This window comes from Talpa occidentalis, unplaced genomic scaffold (assembly GCF_014898055.3).
Source record: "Talpa occidentalis isolate TD23 unplaced genomic scaffold, MPIMG_talOcc4v2.1 talOcc4.6, whole genome shotgun sequence".
Taxonomy (NCBI): Eukaryota; Metazoa; Chordata; class Mammalia; order Eulipotyphla; family Talpidae; genus Talpa; species Talpa occidentalis.
The window spans coordinates 4,919,238-4,934,795 of record NW_023604972.1 but is presented as its reverse complement, the minus strand read 5'-3'; the positions used below and the strand labels follow the sequence as shown (position 1 = coordinate 4,934,795).

The 15,558-nt window shown below is 34.3% G+C and overlaps 1 protein-coding gene across 3 annotated transcripts in view; it reads left to right on the top strand.

The window, feature by feature from the left end:
- Positions 1 to 15,558, top strand: part of RAB28 (RAB28, member RAS oncogene family) — a 56,702-nt gene that overhangs the window by 717 nt on the left and 40,427 nt on the right. For all 3 annotated transcript variants that reach the window (XM_037529052.2, XM_037529053.2, XM_054687886.1), the window contains exons 2-3: positions 3,701 to 3,797; positions 8,918 to 9,006. In XM_037529052.2, the coding sequence (XP_037384949.1) occupies positions 3,701 to 3,797; positions 8,918 to 9,006 (186 nt within the window). The remainder of the gene's footprint in view (positions 1 to 3,700; positions 3,798 to 8,917; positions 9,007 to 15,558) is intronic.

Sequence of the window (15,558 nt, the reverse complement as noted above, 5' to 3'; positions counted from 1 at the left end):
CTGCTCCTCCCTCTGACCCCGCACGCACCTGTCAGCACAAGCATCATTCACCCCAGAGTCCGAGCTCCTCGTGGTGCGTGCTGGGGCGGAGCAGCCGCCGCAGCAGAGGGGACCCCCACTTCCAGCCTCGCCTTGGGCCACGGTGGGGGAGTAAGTGCCTGAGAACCTCCTCGGCCAGGCCCCGCACCCCCCAGGCTGCGACGCAGGCTCCCGAAAGGGAGTGAACGTGGCCTGGGACTTGATGTTTGCAGAGGGTCAGCGGCTCTCGCAGGGCCTGTGATGCACCCCCAGGTGAGCGAGCAGCCCCCGTGCCTGCACCTGCGGCTCCTGTCAGGCCCACCCTTCCTGGGAGCGCTGCAGCTTCCCCTCCCCGTCGGCCCGAGCCAGGAGCCAGCAGGTTGCAAAGTTCCAGCCTCCGGTTGGGACCCCTTGTGTCCACGCTGCTGGGCTGCTGGTCTCCGGCTTCCCTGGTGTCTGCGGCGAGGACCTCCCTGTGCATCTGCCCTGGAGGCTGGCACTGCCCATCTGGGCTGGTCTTTGGTCCTGAGATTTGAGTCCCCCACAAGGTGTCTTTCTGATGCAAAACGTGGAGAATTCTGTTAACTTCTTTCTTGCCTGCTTCGTTGCAGACTTTATTGTGGAGGAAAGACAACAGATGCACTGTGATTACTTTTAAGCATTTTCATAAAGGAACGAATGTGGCATCAGTTTATAAAGTACTGTGGGGATTTTCAGACACTTAGGACGCTTTTTGAGTGGATCGTTGTTTGACTTAAGTCAGCGCCCTTTCTGATACCCTAGTCAATGAACATTTGAAGTTATATTTGTAGTTTTCTCGTTCATGCTTTTTGAATGTCTTTTAACTTTTTTCCATTTTGTCCATCTTTTTAGTCAGCTCATTAACTGAACTTATTTCCTGTTTAAAATTATAGTGACAATCTATAAGAAGAGTACACTTGTAAAAAGATACAAAAATTGCTCCTCATCCTGCCTTCTAATTCTTTAACATTTGTTTTTCCTCTAGCTTTGTCTGTTATCCTGTATGTACTAGTTGAAATTTTTATCTAGGTAATTTTGTTTCTAGGTTTTTCACTTAGGCTGGCGTGTCTATTTTTCCTTGTCAATTTAGTGCGAATAATTAGGGTTTTTTGTTGTCTAAAATTTGGCCTAGTACAGGACAAACCATTAAATTTTTCCCGTCTATATTGTGGAATTAGGAGTTAGGGAATGCAAAATAAGGTATTCTCACTAATCTATTTTAAAACCACAATTGCTTTTTCTGCCAGAAATTTCCAGACACAATAATAAGCAACCTCACCTTTTCCCCCCACTGTCCAGGAGCATTATTTCGTTATCAAGCTTTTCCCCCCATACCTCTCCCAGCTGCCATGTTATGGGCAGCTACCAACATTCCCATCCTAGTTCTTCTTTCCCCCTCCCCCCCCCAATTTTATTTCTTTTACTGCCCTTTTCTTATATGCATTCAGATGCTATCATTCTTATTTGTATCTTGATTTAACTCCTGGCCATTTTTACTAGCGTGAGTTTTTCTTGCTAGTTGGAAATCAGGGCATTTTTATATGCACTGACAGAAGCGCTAGATAATTGAGATGACCACTCAGTTTCTCCAGGAGATATTTTACTCCTCCCCTAGTTTTGATTCATACTTTGATTTTATTACACATTTCTTATCTTTTTTGAAGTGAAAAGTTCTTTTTGGGTAACTTTTTAGTGTTAGTAACTGTAGTATGCATAAAAATTGATAGCAGAAGTTAAGAGAACAAAAGAAACAATCATAAAGATGCTTCAGACGTGGTAAGTGACCACTGATTATGTTTAAAGAAAGGTCTTCATACAGAGCCTCGGTGAGCCATCGTTGAAGGTGGACCATGACCCAGAGTCTGGATAGCTGAAGAGTAAGCGCCTCCTTCTGATGCAGTGCATCCTGCTGCTTCCTCACACTGGGAACCGGAGACACAGAAGAACCCATTTCTGTAGTCTGTGTTCCCAGTGACCGGTGCTTTTGACAGATCACACGTATTCCAGTTAAACAAGTGGCTTTATGTTTCCTTCAAGAGTGTGAGGGTCAGGCTTTTAAAGTGCTAGGAGTCTTGTTTCTAAGACTTGTTTCTTATTTTCCAAGAATATAAAAATACTCAATTTTGAGAATCTTAAATGCAAATGAAAAATTGCCTTAAATGGCATTCTGCCGATGTTACCTGTGCCTTGAGTTTCTTTGTGAGTTATAAAAGTATTTTCGCCATCTGTCTACATTTTGAAATGTCTGTAATAGTGTAGGTAGTGATAGTTATTTTTTCTTTAGAACTCAGCCTCTCCACAAGTGATTTTGTTCTCTAAGTTAAACAAGCTCAGTGGTATACATAAAACTCAATGAAAAAAAAAGACTTTGAAAAGGAGTGCTTAGTTTACACTGATCTTTTGGTTTTTATATTATTACTATATGCTTCAAGAAGCCAAACATATTTTCACTCTGCTATAGTGAGTTTATTATTGTTCAGTAGAACCTCTCTTCTATGGTAGTCTTTAATAAATCTTAGCCCAAATATCTTAGAAATGTATTATGAATACTGAGTATTTAAATATTAAAAGATTGGAGCGAGGGTGTGCAAATTGATATTTGTGTAAACAATGTGGGTCTTGTGTTCAAATGGTCTTTTTGTTTAAATGAGTTGAAATTTGGATACGTTTTCTTTTCCACTGCTGTACTCACATCACAGTTAATTATAATAAGCTTTCTCGGAGAGTTTATCTTCATTTTTATTTTAACAGTTGACATCTAATTTTAATTTATAAAATTAAAAGGGGCTACTTTTTTCTTACCTTTGGGAAGCTGTCTTGAAGAGAGAACAGCGTCATGAAATTGCCTTCCTCTTTTTTTGGGGGATGTTTACAAATAAATAGTACATTTAAAATGTTTAAGGAAGTTTTGAGTTATTGAGTTATTTCATTTGTTACAAGAATGTTTAATCTTTTGACTTGAGTAGCAGTTATAGAAAGCACCCGAGTTTTGAATACAAAGAGTTGTTATTTTTTAAAAATGTAGATATATGTGTGCTCTCGTTATAATCTTATGACTTATGATTCTTGCTTGGAACATATTTGTTTTTGTCTGCTATAATTAAAAATACCAACTTCTATGTATAAAAGGTACATATTACAGGTGCTCTGGGAAATCATTTTCATTTCACATCTCTAATAAAAAGAAAAAGTAGGCAATGATAATTTTCTTGTGGGCAAAAAAGAAAAAAATTCTACAAGCAGGCTTTCCCCTTTTTAGAATAGCTGCGGGGACAGGCTCCTCATAGTATTTAACCTCAGAAATGACATTTGTATTGAATTGATATATAAATATATGTAGATATAAGATTCAGATCTTTAATCATTTTGTTTTAGTTCCTTCTATTGATAAATCTCAAATTCTAATTTCTAGCAAAGAGAAGGAGCTTGACAGCCAGGGGACTGAACAGGATCTAATGGATTAGTCTGTTGTCCCCACTGATAGCTGCTGGCAAGTGAAATTTACCTGGTGGAGTGTTAAGTCCTTCCCCCCCTCCACCTGATTAGAGCTGCTGTTGGATCAATGAGAGTATACATATTAAGATTTACTGAATAAGATTTAATAATGATTTTATGTTTATGTTTCTAAAACAAAGACATTAATTTTGCATTAATTTTTTAGACTTCCTTAGCTACGTGTTTTGCTCAAGAAACTTTTGGGAAACAGTACAAACAAACTATAGGACTGGATTTCTTTTTGAGAAGGATAACATTGCCAGGTAAGAGACTGAATGGTGTTCACATAGAAAATTGTGCATGGCTTACAATGAGAAACGTAGGTGTAGAATAAAATATGTGTAGAATAAAATTGGGGGCTGCTTCTGCATGAAAATATATGTAATTAGTAAATCTGTCTTAGGGAAGTTAACTTTCATCAGCATCATCTACTGTGAAGACATATTGTCCATGGGTGTGAGAAAAACCTGTACATACTCCCCCCAACTCTCCCACTGTTTTTGACCACTACATGTTTTTTGAGGACAAACAGCAGTTGTTTATAAAATTCTAAAAAGTTAAAAAAACCTAACTGCTGTACAGTTATCAACATATATTGTATTAGCTAAATGTGAAAAGACTGGAAAGGATTGTTTTTATAAATATTATTTTGATTAGCCTTTGCTTCAGTTTTTTGTTTGAGAGAAAGTTGGAACAGAAGTATAATGTAGCTATGGAACTTCTGTGCTTAGATATGTGAATGCTGTTTTATGCAAGGCAGCATGAAATTGCTGGCATTTAATAGACCACTAAAATTTAGGGTCCCTAGGCACTCATAAAAATACAGTTTGAGCATTCAAGATGTTTCAGTTCACCATGCAGAGAAACTATTTAGATGCCAGTTGCAGCACATTTTGTGGGAAATACAGGGAAATAATAACAAAAAAAGAGTGGTTTCTGTTTTAAGTTAGTTTCTGAACAATTGGGGCTTTAAAATGTTCTGCCCATTCACTTATGATGGTTAAATTATATGTTTAAAGTATTTTATTAAAAGCAGTTTATCTTGATTGGCTTCATAAATGAGTGCATCCCTCTGCTCTCTGAGGAAACACATTTGAATAAAAACGGTTGCAAGTGTGGTCCCAGATTCCTATACTGAACTGTGAGCTGTAGAGTGGGAAGGGCTTATAAGTTCCAGTGTTATTGAAATATGTTAATCTCACAAACCCTGTCATCGATCAGATGACTGTCCATGAATGTTTTAGAGCAGCTAATGAAAACTCTTGGTAATTGAAGGTATTCTCCCTATCTTACTAGTAACATACTCTTAGATTTTGTGATGGCCTGTAATCGACTGCCAGTGAAAATTAATTAGAAGATATAACATGAGAAGTTTTCCAGTTTTTCATTACTTATTGTTCAGCAATGTATCTAATGAAAAACACATGTGCATTTTATTTCATTTCCTTGTACTGTATTCAAAACTGAAAATCTCATTTAATTTTTATTATTCTCACTCTTATGGATAGGTTAACACCACATTCAGAATATTTACGGCGTTCCCCCCTGGAATACATAAACAAATCACGTCCTCTTCATGCTGAAAACTTAGTTTTTTTCGGCTATGTCAGTTGAACATGGAGAACCTCAATATACTAGTTAGTTATTGACGTTTGTTTTGATGCTTAATTAACAAAAGTACCAACTTTCTGTATCATTAATATTACTTAATTTTTTGATAGTTCTTAGTTTTTTAAGGCTTGCTTAAAGGAGCAAGCACCTACTTGAACATTAAAAACATTAAAAAATTTTTAATGTATGTGATATATGTGATAATTTTTTTATGTATATGATATATGTGATAATTTCTGATCTTTTGTACAATAACACCAACTTTTAAATTTTGATTGCTTTGTAAAAATATTTGGTATTTTTGAAATCTAAATTCATAGTATAATATTTTGGATTATATATCTAATTTAAATGCTTAGATTAAAAAAGACATACTTTTTATAAGATTATAAAAAAATACTCTTAATGAATGTGTATTTTAATTTTCCTGATTAAGTTTTTGTTTTGATGGGCAGAGTTCCAGAAAAAAAGATTTTTGTTTTTAAAGGCAGTTGGTTTTATGTTACTTAATGGACTCAAAATTATGGTTGAAATTCAGTAGGAATTTAATTAATAGGTACGTTAAGAAATGAGGTGTATAAATTCCAGGGTTCATAATATATCCTTTATATATTTTTAATTCATAGTAATGTCAAATGTAGGATGATTAATATTTGCATCATTTGTTAAAACATTGCAGGTTGGTAGGCGAATCTAATACTTGTTAGTATTGCAGTAAGTCTCCTGTCCATTCAAATTGTTAGAGGTATAATACCTCCTGTACCTCTATTCGCATTCTCTCCATGCAAGTTTTCAAGGTCATTACTTTGCAAAGACTCATCCATTTTAGTCTATTTCATGATCCGGTATGCTGTATAGTCTGGATGCAGCCACTGTGCAGATTTACTGCTTAAAATAGTGTATCTGTTAGTCAGAGATTCTGCTGATAGAGCTGCTTAAGAGCCTTAGTCAAAATACTTTCAGGAAGCTTGTGGGTACAGTCCAGTAAACAGCGTTCTACTGTGAAAAGGATTTCTAAGTCTTTAGTACAAGAAGTGGGCAGAGTTGTGTTTTTAGTTCCATCTTGACTATGCAGCACTTTAAGTAAGGTTAACCAAGGCACCAAGTGTACTTTTACAAGGTCACTGTTGAATCCTCTTCGTGGCTTTGATTCATACCTAAAGCAACTTATCTGTATTTTGTCACCTCATTTATTTTATTTCCCCCCCTAGTTACATGTCATTTCCTACAGAGGAGCAGAGATTTTGTAGGATTTTGCATTTGGGATTACATTGCCGACAATTTTCTTAATGGTCTTTATTAGTTGGAAATTTATATCACATGGATTCTTAATTTAAAAATGTTTGCACTGTTGATCATTTGAATACTCTTATGAAGCTTTATAGGTATGCCATGTTGAAAATATACTAGGAGACTGCATATGTTTATGCCTGCAAAAACTAAAATGAATTTTGAGTTTCATCTTCAAATGATTTTGTTCCTCAATAGAGAAGACTATTTATTTTTATTTTTTTTACATTAATAAGCTTAAATCAAATGTGGTAGTAAAAAAATTATTTCTAGATATATGAAATAATTGAGGTTAATGTATAATTTCTTGAAGCTGTAATGATAGTAAAAGGTTTATTTTGGCTAGCTTGGTATATTGGCGGGTCATCAGTAATGCATAGCTATTTTTATTTCTGAGTCACTAGAACATGTATGTTAAACAAACCACCACCAACAAACAGTATGTATTTGCAAAGGTATGGATCTAAAAAGTGCCCTTAACACATAAACATAAACTTCTGAGGTGGGAAGCAATTGAACGAATGGTTTGGAGTCGTGAAATGATGGTCAGGTCTCGGAGAAGGTGATGAAGATCATGTTCCCAAAGGTATGTCACTGAAGTGCTCACAGCATCTAGTTCAGATGGAATCTGACTGTCAGAACTCCAGGAGCGAAGGAACGAGACTATATGTTTTGAGATGAAGTTACAAGATCAGGACTATTGGTTTTGAAGAAAGTGGGATTTAATGCTTTTTATTGACTAAAATCCTACTTTTAAAAGAGGTTAATATTGTTAAGCACTGGTTTTTGGATGACTATAAATAGTTTTGTAAGTAAATTAAATAGGGTTCTGCCTGTTTAGGGACTTTTGATACTAGTTGATATACTTCTGGTGACCGCTAACCTTTTCTCACCTGCTTAATTTTTAGACAACATTAATAAAGGATGATTTCATCGTTCGATCTCGAAAAATTCAGATTTTTAAGAAATTGGATTTAAACAAGTTGTTGGGCAAATCTTAGTTGTGACATTTTGGTTTTTATATTCACAGAGCTTTAGAACATTTTTTCGGTCATTACTTTGTGAGGGTTGAGAGAGAGAGAGAGAGAGCGCGCGCGTGCGTGTGTGTGTGCGTGCGTGCGTGCGTGCGTGTGTGTGTGTGTGATGACGGGTGATAAACTTCAGTAGCTCTCGTTAGTGCTAATGGAAGTCCCTCATATAAATCCTCTGCATGTTGGCAGATGGAACAGACCTACATCCAAATAATGGAAAGATTGTAATGCAAACCCAACGCAACTCAGATTTAAGAGTGGAACTTGGCTGATTAATTCAGTGTCGTACTGTCTTTTCAGTTGCTGAAGTTGAATGGTGTGACTGACATTCTTTGATTTTAACGTTTTACTAACACTATAAAATATGTAAAACATGCTTTATAGCCTCCTATTTTTGCTTTTGAAGTGAGACTTTTTTTTTAGTTTTGGGGCTTCTAGTTTGAGTTTTCCTGATTTGCAAATCATGTAGAAAGTTGAATTTTTTGGTATGGGAGTTCATTTTGAAGGTACTAATTGAAACTTTTTCTCCCTTTGGGGAAAACTACATAATTTCATAGGGAGAAATAGTTTGAAAAGTTAAATTGGAAAGCTTGTCTTTGTAGTTTAGTCATTAATTATATTGATAGGAGAATAACATCTCATAAATTTTGTATCAACCAAATATTTTACAAAATGGGCAAAAAAAATGTACAGATTGCCTTTCAGTTTTTTAGAATTCTTGTATAGTCCTTGTATGGGGAAGATTTGTTATACTATTTTATGAAGGCTTTGAAAGCACATGTATGTTTCAGTGGAGATGCTTTGAACAGGTATGAAAGTATATATTTATAGTGTTGAACTAGGTTTTTATCCTATGTCACATACAAAGAATTATCAAATGTGTTTATATTTTATAGGTTAAATTAAAAAATATTTTTTGATTCTGTTTACCATTACATTTTTTATATATTTAAATACTAATTAATTCATTCATTTAAACTGAAACTTTGGGTGCATTTTGTAGTCTGTCATTTCTTTGTGAATTTTAGGATTTACAGAGTTTAAACTTACTGCAAAATTCATTATGCTCAGTAGGGCTGGTTAGTATGTGAAGTTCGGGTTTTACTTTACTTCTTACTTCACTCATAGTGTTTTACTATTCTATTCTCTGGTTAGGAAAATGGTTCTTTTTTTAAAGGCTTAAGGATTTTATCAATTATAACTTACTTTATCTTCTTTTGTTCAGAAGGTGATTTTAAATGTGGTGCCTTGGAAATGCAGTGAAAGCATAAACCTGAATTTCCCTCGATTTCTTTTGGCAACATATCTGACTGCATGGAACTCTAGAATGAAAGACAAACTAGGTTCAGGGTCTATCACTGTGACTGTTTTGTGAGATTGTATCCCGTTGTTATATTGTTACTTGATTTTTTTTTTTGAAATCTTATCTATACATTTTTTTTATGTTCCAGGGAATTTGAATGTTACTCTTCAAGTTTGGGATATAGGAGGGCAGACAATAGGAGGCAAGATGTTGGATAAATATATCTATGGAGCACAGGTATGACACAAATCCCATAATTATTCCAGTACTGAAAATACTTCGCTCACAAACAGACATAAACTAGTACACACAGATAATTTCTCACACACCAGCATGTGCAAACATACACACACACACTAACTTCATTCTTTTCTGAAGTGTAGAGAGACAGATTTTACATTTATGCTAATACTTTGTTTTCATCTCCCCCCCTAGATTACATTTGGACTGATTTAGGAGAGGGAACTGCTGTGAAACTTAATAGTTTTCATATGCTACTTATACCACTAGATATTATTGCCAGTAATTGAGTAAATGCAGTGACAAATGATATTTTGATATTTATTAGCTGATTTGGTTATAGTGATTACTCTCAGAACGTATAAACTGAATGAAAACTATAGAAGGGGAAAATTTAATTTCAGTTTAAGTTGTAAGGACAAAAAGCATAATTCCATGTCTATATTTTTTGCAATGAATTACTCTACTAAATATTTTTAGTTCTTTAGATTTTATAGATATATCAATATATTGTATCTGAAACTAGGTATGAATATAAGTATGATATACATACAATATTTTAAAACAATAATGTCTTTTTAGAAGAAAATCTAACTAGAGCAATAAATACCACTTGAATCATTATATAACAGAGACTGTGACAGCATAGACTGATAGACATATTTTATAGCTTTTAAATTAAATTATTATACAATAGAGAATATGCATGGTCATGATGTACATTAAAAAGTCAATTATTGACATGTGATTTTTAAATTTTTTGCTTTTCTTCTCCTTTTAATTAGTATGTGTTTTTTTCATGAAGCTTTAGGGTGATAATATTCCTAATCCTCATTGAGTGCTTTATTGGAGTTTGATGTTTAAGTGGGAGAGCCGTAGCTTGGTTCCTCATGAGAAGTGAATCTAGAAGATGAAAACACAATACTAACCCTTTTCTGTATGAATTTTGATGCTTTTCAAATACCATTGCCTTAATTTTAGATGGAAAATAGATTCTGAATTATCTTCCACAATAATCAGGGAAGGGTAAATGAGGTTATTTGGTCTGAATCACGTAGAAAGGCTCTAGAGCTTTGTGTTCCCCTTATTGTTACACAGATTTGACCCTTGAGATTCTCTTTTCTTTGTCTTTTATTCTACATTGTTCTTTGTTACCTGGAAAATTTTTTATTCACTTAACATTTTTTCTTGTAGCCATGTGACTTGATGTTTTATGCATGTTCATTTTTTTTCCCCTTGTTTTTAAGAGGTATGTCCAGACTTTTGTATTTGACTTTTTGTTGTTTAATTTTTTCTCTTTGAAGCTGATTAGTTTTAAATTGAATATTAAAATAGCAAAAGATTTCTGGACAGAGATTTGTGGAAAGTTGCAGTCCTTGTTTCACTCACCTGGTTGGTAAATGGAACTTGAAAAAACATTTTTCTAATTTGTCTCATTAAAATCTGTCTTCAAGGATGTATTTTGATTTTCTTAAAAGTGAAAATTAGGTCAGTTAGTCTTCTGGTCATAATAGAAGTTTTTTATGGTTTATAGATATAGCTAGAGTTAATGAAGAACAGCAAGATTTTAGGCATCTCAGTAAATAGTGTAAAATGTAATTAATAAGTTTTCCTTAAAATTTAGAAGAATATAATGCCTGTTAATTCTATTTTCTTAATTTTACCTTCAAATAATTAAAAAAATTTGTTATTTGATTTATCACAATTTAAAGTTTATTAAGAAAGGTATAAAAATTGGTTTTTGATGTCAAATTCATGTAATAATACAATATTTAAAAGTGTATTATCACTGGCATTTACTACATTCAGCGTTGTGTGACCATCTTCTTAAATCAGTTTTTATAAGTGTATGTTTTATGCTATTACATAGCTGCTTACAATCGGTAAACATTAATGGGAAAATTTGTAGAAATTTGAAAAAAAATTTTCTTTTGTCAGAGTACATGATTTTACTAAAATATCTCTATTCTCTTCTAAAGTACCTCACATCTTGGGAGGAAGAGAATGTTATATTCCTTAGAACTTGTCATATAAGATTTCTATTTTAAAGGTACATGTTAACTTTTTACTTTTTTGATAATTCTTTGTATTGTTTAGACTTTACAATTTCTGTGAATGTCATAAGCATATAATCCATTTTATTAAACAACTATGTTGTATGGCATTTCTGAGACATTCTTCTACATTTTCATAAATTTGTCCTAGGAAACTGGGAATTCTGAGAGCCTAGATGAATTGTCTTAGGTTAATGATAATGTAATAAATTTTGCCTGCTTTCTAGAGAGTCTCAATTAAATGCTATGTAAAAGACATATAGTATATTTACCAGTAGTTTTTTTTCATTAAAATATACATTAATTTTATATCCAAGGCAGAGAACCCCGACTATATTCACTGCCATAAGTTGTGGGAAATCTTACTTTTAAAAAATAATGTTTCCAAAAATATCTGCTAGCATTTTAATATACTTAATAGCTTTGTGCTGTATAAGCATATAATTATTTTTCAAAGTGGATTTATATTCTTTCTAAAGTTATAGGTGCTGTAAATTACACATCTCACAACTACTTTGAATTTTGGTATACATGCTACAGGGTAGAAATCTTTCATAAATAATATTTTGACAAGCTGCTTTGAGCACATTAATTTAATGTATTATTTGGGATATTGTTTTAGTACCTCCAACATATTTTGTGTATTGAAAGAATTGTATTGTAGCTGGGCTATTAAGCCAGTAAATATACTTTTTTAAAGAATTTCGTAGCATCTCGGAAGAAATTTATTTGTAGGCTGGGAATTAACATTCAAATGAAGTTAATTATTTTACTCTTTTCACTGTTTCTCCCCATAGCATTAAACTTTAGCAATAGTCTATTGTATAGTGTTGGTTGAAACAGAATTGAATTGACACCCAAGAAGGAATCAGTGAGTTATTTTGACAAGACCTAGTTCTGAGAATTGTAATATGTTTCAGTTAAATTCCCAGATTTTAAATTAGCTTAAAATTTTCTAGGAGTCTTCAAAAAGATGTTATAGGCTATTTTTCATAGTGGTTATGAGCAAATACACAGTACATAGTGTTTAGTGCCCTGCAACCTGTGGCTAACAGAGGCTAATAACAAACCTCAGAGAAGGACTGGATGTTTCATTTTTGTAGCTCTTTCCATCCTGGAATCTAAGTGGTTTGCAAACACTGCCCTACTGAGCATAAACTCAGTGAAGTGTAGTCATTTGTGAGGTGGAACATAACTCCTGTTGTGTGTCACTGCCCCACACAGATGAATCAGCCTGTTGCCACCCGAACAAGGACTTGGTGCCTGAGGAGAGAGCACATCTCAAGGCTGCACTTCCCAAGACCCTCTGCTGTCTTTTATAATGAATTTTTCAGTTGGATGCCAACTTGTAACTGATTATATTTACAGACTTCTCTTGTGTTAGAGTTCCTGCTTACAGATTGTACTCACAAAACAAAAAAAACACAGTTTATATTGCTAGGGCTGTTAAATCTATGTTACTATATTCTATATTAAACTGAAAACTGAATTGCATTTTGAGAATTGGGAACTTTTCATTTTTTGAGAAGGTTTTATATACTGTGTCTGTTAAATTTTAGAATTAAATCTATGAAATATAACACTATTAAGTGTTGCCACCCGTGTTTGTTCTAGACTTACTATTCTGCTGTTATTCTGTTGAAAGTGGTATCTGTTTGATTTATTGACTCATCGTGTATATTATGCATGGCATAAGTGAAATATATGAAACAAAGTACTATGTACTTTGTAAGCTATTCTTGTAGCTTACAAAGAGAAGGGGGCGGTAGTATCTTCTGAGAACTGTAGTGGAAAAATATGAAGGGCAGGCTTAGAAAAATGGAGGAAATTTTCATTGAAGAATTTGAAAATGTATAGGATTTTAAAACTTGAAATCTGATTTCCAAAAGCCATCACAAAAAGATTTAGGATGAAGAGCAGCAGTTGGAGTATAAATTTGGAAGAGGAAGCACATGGCAGTATGCGGATGAAAGACATGAAATGAGTGACAGATAGGATAAAAAGATATCAAATGAGGGGCGGATGTCACGGACATGAGACATAGTGATGGGTTTAGAGAGCCACAAGATTGCTAAGAAAATTAGTTGCAGCAGCTTTCCACAGATCTTCTCTGACTTCAGTTGTCGAGATGTATTGCATCTTGTATTTTGGGTTTTTTTGTGTGGCTGAGAAGATTCTGATAGTTTTCCTGAAGGTTCACAGGATGTCTGTATTGAGCGATGGATGAATTTCAGATCTTTGAGGCTCTCAAGCAGGTAAGTATTCAGAAATCTGGCTTTGGTGTGCTGAAGCTGCTGGGTATAGGTCCTCTGAGTCAATAGTTGCATAGATGAGTCTTGGAGCTGCATTTGCAAGTCTTGGTAGTGTGTATTTCAAAGAATCAATTCATTTCATGTATAAGATTTTTGTCTGAAAAATTCACATTATATTCTCTTATGTACCTTTAATGTCTATGGAATCAATAGTGATGATCCTTCATTAATTTCTTATATTGGTGATTTGTCTTTTCCTGTCTCACTAACTTGAGTAGGGGTCTACCAGCTTTTGGTTTTAATTTTCTCCAATTTTTCCTCTTTTCAATTTTATTGATTTTTCCCATACTTTGTATGACTTTTCATTCTGTTTGCAGTATGCTTAACTTGTTTCTCTTTCTCTATTTTTATAAAGTAGAAGCTTAGATTTTTGATTTCCTTTTTCCTAATATATACATTCAGTGGTATTTATTGTCCTCCAAGTACTGCTTTTTCTGTATCCCACAAATTTTGATAAGTTGTACTTTTATTGGTTTAAGATATTTTTAAGCTTTTCTTGTGGCCTCTTTTTTGCTGTCTGTTATTTAGAAGTGTCTTGTTTAGTCTCCAAATATTTTGAGTTTTAGAGTTATATTTTTATTACTGATTTTTAGTTTAATTCCATTGTAATCTAAAGATAGACTTTGTAGGAGTTTTTATAAATTTGTAAAGATAAGTTTTATGACCCAGAATGTGGCCTATCTTGCTGAATATTTCACATGAACTTGAGAGAGTGTTAATTTTAATGTTGTTGGATGGCTTATTCTATAAATATCAATTAGATGAAGTTGATTATTAGTGCTGTTCAGGTTAACTAACTGATTTTCTGCTTACTCAATGTTGTCTGTTAATGTAACAGAGTATTGAGTTCTGTAATGGTGCACCTGTGATTTGGAATTCATTACAGTTTTGACTTCATATAGTTTGATACTCTGTTGTTAAGTGTGTATAATACATAAAGGAATATTACATCTTGAAGAATTCACCTTTTTATCATTATGCCAGTCTTTATACCTAATATTTTTTCTTATTCTGACATGTGCTTTGTCTGAAATTAATGTGGCTATTCCAGCTTTCTTTTTATTAGTGTTATCAGGGTTTTCTTTAGCTGTTTACTTTTAACCTGTCTTTATATTTAAAGTGAGTTTTCTATAGTCAACATATAGTTGAGTCTTGATTTCTCATCCACTCTGATAATCTTTGTCTTAAATGGTGTAATTTAGACCATTCACATTTAAAGTGATTATTGATATAGTTGGGTTAATATCTGTCATATTTGTTTTTAATTCTTTGTGCTGCTTTTTTAAAACTTCCCTTTCCTTTTTGTCTTTTTTAGTTTTATTTGAGCATTTTCTTTTAGCCTATAAGTTATACTTAGCATTTTTTAAACAATTGTCCTACAGTTGCAATACGTGCTTTTATTTATTTATTTATTTATTTATTTATTTGTTTGTTTGTTTTTTGTTTATACATGCACTGGGTACAGTCAGAAGCGCGGGAGGGTGAGAGAATTCACCAGAGCCAGAGCGGGGAGCAGAGCAGGCAGAAGGACCGAAGTACACTGCTGAGGGGAGCAGCGGGCGGCAGGAGAGGCTTGCGCGCCAAGTGGGACCCTCCTCCGGTGGCCGGGGAGCAGCCGGGGATCAAACCGGCGCCGCAGAGGCTGCGGGCAGCTTTGCAACCCAGCGCTCAACCGCTGCGCCACCGGGGAGGCCCTGCAATACGTGCTTTTAACTATTCTAAGTCCATTTTCATTTAACACCATATTGCTTCACATTTAGTTCAGATATTATAAAAGAATATTTTCAAATCATCTCTCTTTAAAATTTTTTTTTTTTTTTAGTTATTTCGTGTGGAACTGGAGTGTAGGCCAGAGGTGTGGGAGGTGAGAGGAGTCATCAGAGACAGACTGGGGAACAGAACAGGTGGATCTACTGAAATGCACTGCTAAGGGGAGTACTGAGTGAAACAGGAGACTTTGCCTTTTTTATAATAATGCTCTGGGCATATTTTACAATGATTACTTTCTCCTTTACCATGATAGAGCCATGAGGGGGATCTTTCTTGGGTCTTTAACACAAGGATCTGGTGGGGTTCATAGCAGTAAAACCCACAAAAGTGTGGATGTTCCAAGACTATCCTCCAGGAATTTGTCAAAATTACCATTTAAAAATCCCTGCCATTTTTTAATGGCTCTAATGGCA